Source organism: Malania oleifera, chromosome 7 (genome assembly GCF_029873635.1).
Source record: "Malania oleifera isolate guangnan ecotype guangnan chromosome 7, ASM2987363v1, whole genome shotgun sequence".
In the NCBI taxonomy this organism is placed as follows: domain Eukaryota; kingdom Viridiplantae; phylum Streptophyta; class Magnoliopsida; order Santalales; family Ximeniaceae; genus Malania; species Malania oleifera.
This window is the reverse complement of record NC_080423.1, coordinates 80,998,196-81,009,765: the sequence shown is the minus strand read 5'-3', so window position 1 is coordinate 81,009,765 and position 11,570 is coordinate 80,998,196. Positions and strand designations below refer to the sequence as shown.

The 11,570-nt window shown below is 32.7% G+C and overlaps 1 protein-coding gene across 1 annotated transcript; it reads right to left on the bottom strand.

Moving 5' to 3' along the window:
* Positions 1-779: 779 nt before the first annotated feature.
* LOC131160105 (methyl-CpG-binding domain-containing protein 5-like) lies at positions 780-7,858 on the bottom strand. Its single transcript, XM_058115445.1, has 4 exons — positions 7,443-7,858; positions 1,439-1,552; positions 1,126-1,348; positions 780-972 (listed from the first exon to the last, which is right to left on the bottom strand). The coding sequence occupies exons 1-4, from the start codon at positions 7,671-7,673 to the stop codon at positions 959-961; spliced, it is 582 nt and encodes a 193-aa protein (XP_057971428.1). The 5' UTR covers positions 7,674-7,858; the 3' UTR covers positions 780-958.
* Positions 7,859-11,570: the final 3,712 nt, after the last annotated feature.

The following is an 11,570-nucleotide window of genomic DNA, read 5'->3' as shown; positions in this document are numbered from 1 at the left end:
CAGGGTAAGAGAAAAAAAAAAAAAAAGGGTGATAGAGGGTTCATACACAAAACGAAAACAAAGGAAATTGATTAATTTTTAATTTATTTTGTGCCAATGATCCATGCTAGTTGGCTTATATTCTGCACAATAAGAAATAAAAGGTACAAGAACTTGTATATAATGTGGTTCTCTTAAGTATGCAACAAATCAACACATGTGTGTGTGTGTGACCGTTTATTTCAGCCATAATTCCCACTTTTTTCATTTTTTAAAATATATCATTGAAAAATATACCATGATTAATTAGTTAGAGATACCAAGCATAACTGATTTAACAACTTGTGATTTGCACCGCCACTAGACAACCTAAGTTAAAAAGCCCTCGAAAAAACATTTGTAATTGGAGTTGGGCATAAATTAATGTACTCAAATATTTACATCTTTTTTTTTGGGTTACGTCGGGTGTCCTCAGTCAGCATCTACCAGATTATCCTGAGATACATCGCAGCAGAGACTAATCCCACGCCCCACAGTTCCCACCCCAAGGCCCTGCAGGGAGGTAAATCAAGATTTGCTGAGCGAGGCAGGAATCGAACCCGAGACGTCTACCTGGGTCACCAGCACGTCTAGGTCCACCCTTGCCACCTGAGCCAGCGCTCAAATATTTACATCTTGCTTTTTACTTAGGTTGTCTAGTATGCATCATCCTTAATTGTACTTTTAGCATAACTTGGTGTGTGTGTGTGGAGGGTGGGGGATAACAATAATATGACAATGCACACTTGCAAATGGGGAAATGAAAAGGAAACTCAAAATAGTATCATTGCCAACAAAAATAGTAAATATTCAATCTGAAAATTACTGGCTTAGTTGAGTCTTAAGAAAGGAGACAATCATAAGATTTCATCAACCCTAGTTGTATCCAACTCCTTCATATTCTTGCTAGGCAGCTTCCCATATATTTGCTTCCAACTTATTAGCATTGGTTAGCTGCAAAACCCGCAATACCATAACAGAACAATGTCATGAATGTGATGAACAATGTATGAGTGATCCAGTACCTATATGCACATGTATACGTGCTTCTATAATAAAAAATAAAATTAACAATTGGAGCTTTCAGAAGTCTTAAAAGGAGAGTACCTCTAGAACTTGATGCATTGCCATTTCCATTGGCAATAAAAACAAATGTTGCAAACCAGTGGGCTTTTATGAGATCTGGAACCATTGTTTCTTCAACAAATGGGTTCCATTCATCCTTTTCAGCATTAGTAAGAGCCCAAGTAATCTTCTCAGGGGGATTTGCATAGTCAAAACATAAACTTTTCATCTTCTTTTTCGATTTGCATTTGGAATTTGGTGAATCCTATAAAAGAAAGAGGATTACATTTAGTGAAGAGTAGTGCAAGAGAAACTAGCATATCATGTCTCAATAAATCTACACTCTAAAACTTACCTTAGCATGCTCATTTGGCCGGGTTGGCACATTTTGATTTCCTTGTACGTAAGCACGTTTCCAAGCACTTGTGAGTGATCGAAACTGCTTTCCTGTCTTTGGCTCGTAGAAAAACTACATAACTAAATAGTTAATTATGTTTCCAATATAATAATGAACCAATGAATTTATGCCGAAAGGCTTCCAATTATGAAAAATTAAATGTGGCACTTAATTAATAATTAAAACTATTGTGTTTTGTACTTAAAGAAACTATATTTTGGGCCATGTGAAGGAATTTCTTTTATGCCATACATGAAAAGCAATTGTTGTTTGGAGAATAGTATTCAAAATGGTACAAGTAAGAGAATTTAAAAAAGACATCAGCAATCTTGGTTTCTACCTTGATAACATCATGCACTTAGACATTAATATCTTAGCTAATATCAACCAATCTATACCTACGAGCTATATAATTTCTATATAGTTAAGCCTATACTAAAAAGTTACAAGAATTAAACATATAAAACATGTTAGTGATCTCTACAATATACCTTTCAATCTTCAAATATTAAAATCAAAATAGCTAACATGGTATTATAAATTAGGTGACCTATCGGAAAAAAAAAAAAAAAACGGCTAGCTGAATGGTTAGTAAATTTTAGTAAAGCTAGTGATCTATCAAAATACCTAAGATGCTTATATATGTATACCATGACCTTTATAAGGATTTTAAGCAATTACGATTGTGATAAGTATTCCAAAATGAGAACTACAATTAGCTATGTCATATAGAGCATTTGGGTACTTTTATATTATGCTTCTATGGCTAAAGACACTTGACATATGCAAGTCCAAAAGTGTCCCTTGTGGCATCACTAAAGTGGAAGTAGGCAATGTCAACACATGCATTTATCAATATTGCATGAGGATAGTTTCATTAGTCATGTATGAGATCAAGGACATTAGTTGGGTAAAGAGAATATTTAAGTATAATAAGAGCATAGAAAGTAAAATAAACATATATCTAGTTGCATAACCTAACTTATAGAAACTTTAAAATCAATCTCATTTCTTTATTTTATGATGATATGAGTTAATGCCAAAATGTGTTTGGGTGTGTGTTATCAATCTTGCACAGTTTTCTTTTCCATTAATTGTCACTTTATTCACTATCTTACTAAGTTTTATTTTTTTATGATAAATATATTCACCATTAAAGAAATAGAACATCATGATGTATCTCAAAAAGATTATCATCATTGTTTTAATCATCCTATCACACATGCAATGCTAGTCAATAAAAAGATAAATTAAAAAAAAAATACCTTAAAATCAAACATTCACTTCCAGTTTTTTTAAGAATAGAGTGAAATGCAATTAAAGGTAAAAGTAGAATTTAAATAATACAATCACCTATTTTAAAATTGAGAAACACAACTTAGAAAAAGATCACGACTTTAAAAACGTCTAACTAGAAAATAACTCAAAATGTGGAACAAATTAAAATGCAACAATCACGAGTTACATTGAAACCAAACTAAAAGCTCGTACTTTCTTAAAATTTTAGAATAACTAATCGAAGGGTAGATAAACTCGCTTTTTCTTTCTAAGAATCACAAATATCTATAATATTTTGTATTATTCTTGTCGGATTTTTGTCTATGGCAAATGGAAATTTAAGGCTCATCTAAGTGTGCAAAAAAGTTCTTATGTTCCATTTTAGTTTTTCAAAAGGTTAAAAAAAAAAATTCAACTAATTATTTATTTTTATAACATTTTGTAGGAATTTAATGAGCAACAATAAAAAAAAAAATTGTCACTATTTACTTGTGGAAATAGTTTTATTTTTAATTTTAAAATTTTAAAATAATTACAAGGATGCACCTTGTTCTCAAAATTCCCAAATTTATCCAGACAAGATGGAAAACATCTTTTTATAATTTTTTAGATTTTTAACTCTTACTTGCATATGGAAGAATGTAATTCCAGTGTTTTTTTTTTTTAAAATTTGTGTGGATTATTTGTTAAGTTTTTTTTTTAAAATTTGTACAAATTCAAATTCAAGCCCCAAAATTAATTCACCATCCCAAATACTGCCTTAAATATTTGATAATTTGAAAAACTAGCCTTTTTTGTAATCATTTTGAAAAATAGAAAAAAAAAATAAAAACTTATCTTACACATTTAAACAAACTCTTTATTTCTACCTTATTAATACCAATGTAGAAAAATGTTAAAATAACATAATTTTTTATAATTCTTTGGAAAACCAAAAAATAAAAAATAAAAATTATTTTACACAACTAACAACCTCTTAATGTTTATTATGCTAGATACATATTGAAGAATATTAGTTTTAAAGATGTATGAAAAAAGTACATAAATAATTTAAAACTATAACTCTAGATATACTCAGAAGAGTAATATAAAATATATAAATATATATATACACAAATGAAACATAATAAAGTTGACTTGACTTGAAAATGAATATTCGTTAAAATTAAAAAGTAACATCAAAGCAAGTTCGTGAATGAGCATATACATGAGTTCATGCATGCATGGGAGTAAACTCAACAAAGTGGGTTTGTGTATTCACGCACAAACAAGTGCGTGCTCGTGCGTGTTCATGGGAGCGAACTCAACAAAGTGGGTTTGTGTATTCACGTGAAAATGAGTGCGTGTTAGTTCTATGTAACACAATTATATGGATGACATATGACAACCATCTACAATAAATAAACTAATTTCTCATAACAATAATATAATATAATATAATATATATATATATATATATACACACACACACAAATATGAAACATAATAGAGTTGACTTGACTTGAAACATATAAGCAATGAATATTCGTTAAAATTAAAAACTCCCATCAAGGCAGGTTCATGAATAAGTATATACGTGAGTTCATGCATGCATGGGAGCGAGCTCAACAAAGTGGGTTCGTGTATTCACGCGCAAGCAAGTGCATGTTCACGAGAACAAACTCAATAAAGTGGATTCGTATATTCACGCGCAAATGAGTGCGTGTTTGTTCTATGTAACACAAATATATGGATGACATATGACAACCATAGGTCATTATCTACAATAAATACACTAGTTTCTCCCTACGAAGTGGTGAACAATATTTAATAAGACAATAGAGAAGAGACATTATTGAAGTTGTCATGTCGGCTTTGATAAAAGTTTAAAGGCTTTAATTGTTGGCACGTGATATGAAAATGATTATAATTAATAATTCTACGTCCTTCCTCTTTCCTGTATTCCTTCCACACATTACTACATATTGGGACTTAAAAAAAAAAAAACCATGCACGTGAGTTGAAAACTTGAAGCTTTAAGAATTAGTGTTTTCTTAGGATTTCTATATAAGAATTTAACAATAGAAATAAATTTTGAATCTGTGAATCATTTTAAAGTATTTATAATAATTTTATTTATTTTCATGTCTAAATGCATTCACATTTAATATATCAAAAAAATAAAATCACAAGAAAAGCTCAAAAATTGGCATGTTTTACTTTCTAGTTAAGTGTTAAGTAGTTGTCACTGTTTGTTTTAATGCGTTCTCTGATTTATTAAGTTTCTTTCAAATTCATACAAATTCAATTTCAAGCCCCAAAATTATTCACCATCCCAAATATTGCCTTACATATTTGAAAATTTGAAAAACTAGCTTTTTTTGTAATCATTTTTAAAAATAAAAACAAAAATAAAAGCTTATCTTACGCATTTAAACAATACCAATGTAGAAAAATTTTAAAAACAAGATAAAATTTTTTATTTTTATAATTCTTTGGAAAACTAAAAATAAAAAATAAAAATTATTTTACACTACTAAACAAGCCCTTAATGTTTCTTATGCTAGAAACATATTGAAGAATATTAGTTTTAAAGATGTACTAAAAAAGTATGTAAATAATTTAAAACTATAACTCTAGATATACTAAGAAGGGTAATATAAAAAAAAAAAATTGTATACAATTGAAACATAATAGAGTTGACTTAACTTGAAACATATAAGCAATGAATATTCACTAAAATTTAAAACCCACATCGTGTGCATATGGATACATGAGTACATACGTGCGTCCATGCATGCATGGGAGCGAACTCAACAAAGTGGGTTCGCGTATTCACGGGCAAACGAGTGCGTGTTTGTTCTAGACATATGACAACCATAGGTCGTTATCTACAATAAATACACTAGTTTCTCCCTACGAAGTGACAAACAATATTTAATAAGACATTAGAGTAGAGGCATTATTAAAGTTGTCTGGTCGGCTTTGATAAAAGTTTAAAGGCTTTAATTGTCGGCACGTGATATGAAAATGATTTTAAATAATAATACTACGTCTTTCCTCTTCCCCTTATTCCCTCCATGCATTACTACATATTGGGACTTTTTTAAATAAATAAAAAAAACCATGCACATGAGTTGAAAATTTGAATCTTTAAGAATTAGTGTTTTCTTAGGATTTCTATACAAGGATTTAACAATAGAAATAAAATTTGAATATGTGAATCATTTTAAAATATTTAAAATAATTTTATTTATTTTCATGTCACATTTACTATCTCAAAAAAATAAAATCACGAGAAAAGTTTATAAATTGGTATGTTTTACTTCCTAGTTAAGCATTAAGTAGTTGTCACTTTTTTTTTTGGTGCGTTATTTGATTTTGAATTAAAGAAAGACATTAACAATCATATGAAGTCAATACATGCTCTTCATTTCTCAATTTTTTTTTTTAATTATGCTACATATTATAGTAATCTTCATCTTTGTTATAACTAGCTAGGTCATCACAAAGGGTATTGGACAAGGTAGTGATCCTTAAATAATGAAGCAATATATTAAAACAAACTAGGATAAAAAAAATAGTCATATCTTGCACTTAGAGCTATGAAAAAATATAGAATATCATGCTTAAATTAAAATTATTATAGGAATGTTATTTTTTTTTTTCTTTTATCTATGCATATATTACATAATGTTACTTCCTCCTAGAGTCTTTGACACTCAAAACACAGTGTACATAGACTCCTTCAATTATCTACCAGAGATATATATATAAACTTTCTTCTAAAAAGAAAGAAAAAAAAATCATGGATTAGCCAATTTGATGTAGTTTCTTGGTCTCCACAATGATCAATTTTTATTTTTATTTTTTGAAGAAACATATAATAGTGTTATAAAATGAAGCTTTTCACCATATATTTATTATTTAAAAAAAAACAAGAAAACAAACAAATAAATAAATAAACTTGACATTTATTTTTCCCCTCACATAACATGATCTTAGCATAAAGATTCTTATAGTGGCACGCATAAATGACTAATCCTATATTTGAGAGAATGGATTTTGAGTATTGGATTTGGATTTGACAAAATATAGTACAAAATTATATTGAATTTTGTCCAAATCTGTACAAATTCAAATCCAAAGCTTAAAATCTATGCTTCCAGAAATTACCTAATTAAATTTAGGTTTTAGATTTTATGCCCTTGTCCGAATAAAATAACTTTAAAATGTTTTCATACATTCATACACATGCATAGCACATATAAATAAATTAGACTTTTAGTTTTGGAAAAGTTTGATTATAACCATACTAAACTAAGTATGTAAGATATCTAAGCACATGGAAGATCAAGCAAAACCTAGATCTATTAAAGCATGGTCTTCTCTGCGGATTTTTAAAAGACAAATTTGTTTCCACAAGTAAGATATAAAAGATGAAAGCAAGAACGAGATCTAACTAAATAACATCAAAGCCTAAAAAATAAAGTAGGAAGCAATAGATCTACTCTATTTCTAGTGATCAAAAGAGGCCTTTTTAAACAAATAAACCTTTCCTTTGTAAAATGATCAAATTAAAATCAAACCCCTAATTTTAGAGTTGCATGCAAAAGCCAAGAATGAACATGGACATAGATTATACCTTTCAAAGCTATCAAAAGCAAAAAAAAAATGTAGATTAAGGGAAGAAATCAAGTACAACCTTGTCAAGTTTTCCGGTATATTTTCCGACAGGACGTCTTCTCACTTCAACTGTCCAATCGCTTGGTAGTTGGAAGTCAAATGGGTTTGCAAAATATACAAAGACTTCTGTTTGAGGCCTTCGAGTTCGTAATGGCGTTACCATTTGAGGTTGCTGGTCGTTATTCTGTATCTCAGGTCGTGCTTCGGTGTTGTTTCCATCAACTGGTGGTGTTGAATTTTTGGCCTCCATTGTTGTTACTTTCTGCACAAAGAAAGAAAGGAAAAAGAAGGGGTCGAACTATCAAGTTAGCAAGAAAAGTGTGACATCTAACAATAAATATACCTCTCAAAAAATTAGTTTTTATTTTTAAATATAAAAATGCATTGGGGAGGGGCGGGGAGAGAGTGCGTGTTGAGTTGTCAAAGGCATGCAACAAAATTATTAGGTGGCACGCAATGTCATAATAGGAAAGGGCTCTGCCGGATTTAGACCAATTTTTTATTGTAAATTTTTGTTGGGTATTTCCATATAAGCTACTTAGAGCGGTGTCATATGACTCAAACCTAATCTTCCTAAATTTTTTTCCATAATTAACTTCTAATAAAAATAATAATTGATTAGGTTAACTCCCTTAACATTTTCTAGGCATTTTAATTAGTGAGTTGACTTGACAATTGGAACCTTGGAACCGAATAATCAATTTTTTATGATCATTTTAATACATCTTATTATTTTTTTCGTGAAACCTTTACATGCCTATACAATTTTCGAATTAATTTCGTATGAACTTCAAAAAATCTTAGTCCATGGTTAATTTTAGAACAAACCGTCATGGTTAAATATTAGGGGTTGTGACTGGCTCCAAATTTATGTTCTTAGCTACGTAAAAAGATAAAGACAAAAAAAATGATTTCTTCTTATGATGCTAACAAGTAGAAAAAGTTAGATAGCTAATTTTTTTAACATGGAAAAATTGTAATAATGGAACTTAAGTTTGTTGCTTATCTCCCTTCCCTATGTTGGAAATTAAACTTGACTGGAGATGACCGGCAACCCACCGCTGTTGAATTTTCTAAAGTCGGCAGGCAACCTACTCCACCTACCAACCCACCTCCGTTGAAGATTAATTCCCACCATTGTTGATTATATTGTTCTACAATTTGCTATAAATAGATGTGTGTGTATGTAATATATTAGTCTGGTGTAGAGAGGGTGAATAACCAGTGAGCGAGAGTGATTTTAATTCTCCTCTGTAATTCAGTTTGAAATAAATTAAAAGTTTTTATTGTGCAATTGATTCTCACTGAATTTCAGTCACAACCAGTGATTGAGTGTCCCCTCCACCCATCAGTGGTATCAGAGCGTCCAGGTACGCTGGAATTTGCCAAATAGTGGCGAACAGAGAGAAATTCAAATTTTCTCCCAAATTTGAAGTTGCTCAAAATCCAAAATTGAGTATACAATTGTGAAATTCGCATCAAGATGATTCCAACGGTGAAAATCGTGCTTTAAACGGAGTCCGGGAGCCCCCGCACGCACTCCCACGCACAGACAGACGACATAGTGTTTGCCACACGCGCCGCACGCGCCGACAAGAACACTAACTGCCGGCATCACGCGCTCCACACACCCGTACGCGTCTTCCTCACCCGGCTGGTGAGATCTGACCCGGACACCCGATCTTAGACTCGACCTAGAAACCTGAAACCAACCTCGCGAACACAACCTGACTCAACTGACCGACTTGCCTCCCATCTCCGACACGCGGCATGCGCAAGATCCGCCACATGGCCATAATGGTAAATCTTAACGCCATTATCTCCGTTAAGTAAAACCGTTTTTTTTTTTTTTTCAAAAAAACAAAAAAAAAAAAAACAGGTTCAGAATTTTTGGCCGATTTAGTGACTTTTAGACCTGTTCTTTGCAATCCAAAATCGGTTCCTAAGGTTTTTCATCCTTTTAAACACATTGGTGGCATCAGATTTGCCAAAATCAATCCCCATCTCTCTGTTTTTTATATATTAAATTCAATGGCGAGCGGTGCTACCCAAACGGTCATTCCAAAGTTGACTCGGGAGAATTATGACAACTAGTCTATTCAAATGAGAGTTCTTCTAGGTGCTCTGAATGTCATGGACATCATTGAAGATGGGTACAGAGAAAGCCCATCAAAAGAAGCCGAAGGAACTATGTCTGATGCTCAAAGAATGATCTTGCGAGCCAATCGAAAAAAGGATTGCAAGGTAAAGTCCATAATCTACCAAGGCCTTGATGAGGCCACGTTTGAAATCATCACCTCCGCCAAGACATCCAAAGAAGTTTAGGACTCTCTCCATCAAACACACAAAGGTGCAAACAAATTGAAAAAGATTCGTCTTCAAACATTGCGAGGTGATTTTGAATCTTTAAGAATGAAATCTATTGAATCTATTGATGATTACTATACACGAGTTATGGTAGTATCAAATCAACTGAGAAGAAATGGAGAGACTCTCCATGATAAGAGAATTTGTGAGAAAATTTTGCGATCTTTGGATCCAAAATATGATTATATAGCTGTGACCATGGAAGAAACAAAAGATTTGGAAACCATGTCTGTAAAATAACCTGTGGGCTCACTTCAAGCCCATGAGCAAAAAATCAACAGAAGGAGTGATGATAAAGCACTGGAACAAGCCCTCCAAACGAAGTTGTCCCTCACTACAGATAGATAGGACAAAGGAGGGACATCACGGCGGGGAAGAGGACGAGACCGAGGATCTTGTGGAAGAAATTATGGAAATTTTGACTCTAGAGAAGGTGGCAGAGGCGAAAGAGGTCCTACTAAAGATGGACGCAATCAATAGAACTATGTCCCACAAGGCAAAGGACAAGGAAGAAGAGGGGGATACAATAACCTTCCGATCGTAGACAAAAGAAATGTTCAGTGTTACAACTGCCATAAGTACGAACACTACAGTAATGAGTGCAGAGGTAATCCCCAAAAATCACGAAGTAAATGAAAATACTAACTTTACAGAAAAGGAGAAAGTCGAAGGAGAATCGTTGATGTTGATGGCACACTGTTCAACCCACCAGGACCAAAATGTTTGGTATCTTGACTCTAGAGCCAATAAACACATGATTGGAAGAAAGAACCTGTTTAATGAACTTGATGAGAAAGTTGAGGGAGAGATATCATTTGGTGATCTCTCTAAAGTCCCAGTTTGAGGAAGGGGAAATGTCCGAATCAAGAGGAAGGATGGAGACCATGCTTATATCTCCAACGTGTACTATGTGCCAGCCATGAAGACTAATATACTTAGTCTTGGATAGCTTGTAGGGAAAGGCAACCGAATTAGCCTTAAAGATAAGCAAATGGTGATAACAAACGCTCTTGGTAAGCTTGTTACTCGGTACAAATGGCAAAGAATCGAATGTTTTTGCTTGCCATTCAACATGATACACTAAGGTATTTGAGCGCCATCATCAAAGACAAAGACTGGCTATGGCATCTCAAGTATAGACATCTAAATTTTGAAAGCTTGAAACAATTGGGAAGCAAGAATATGGTGAAAGGCTTACCCAACATCTACCACCCAAATGTGATATGTGAAAGTTGTGTTCTAAACAAGTAACATAGAAACAACTTTGGAAAGCAAGATGACTAGAGATTTACTATGCCGCTCCGACTAGTTCACATAGACGTGTGTGGTTCATTGAGACCACTTTCAAATGGACAGAATCAATACTTCCTTACCTTCATTGATGATTACAGTAGGAAGACTTGGGTCTACTTCCTAAAAAGGAAGTTAGAGGTGTTCAACAAGTTCAAAGAGTTCAAAGCTCTTGTGGAGAAATAGAGTGGCTATCGCATCAAATCACTCCGATCAGACCAAGGATGAGAGTACAAGGACAAAGCTTTCCTAGAATTTCTTAGGCAACAAAGGATTTAAAAACAGTTCACATCGAGTTACACTCCCCAGTTGAACGGTATAGCTAAGAGGAAGAACCGCATGATCTTTAACATGGCCAGGAGCATGTTAAAGGATAAGAATTTGCCCAAGAGTTTTTGGGCAGAAGGAGTGTCATGTGCAGTTTATCTGCTCAACAAGTGTCCTAAGAAGAGTCTTGATATAAAGACGCCTTATGAAGCCTGGAGCACTC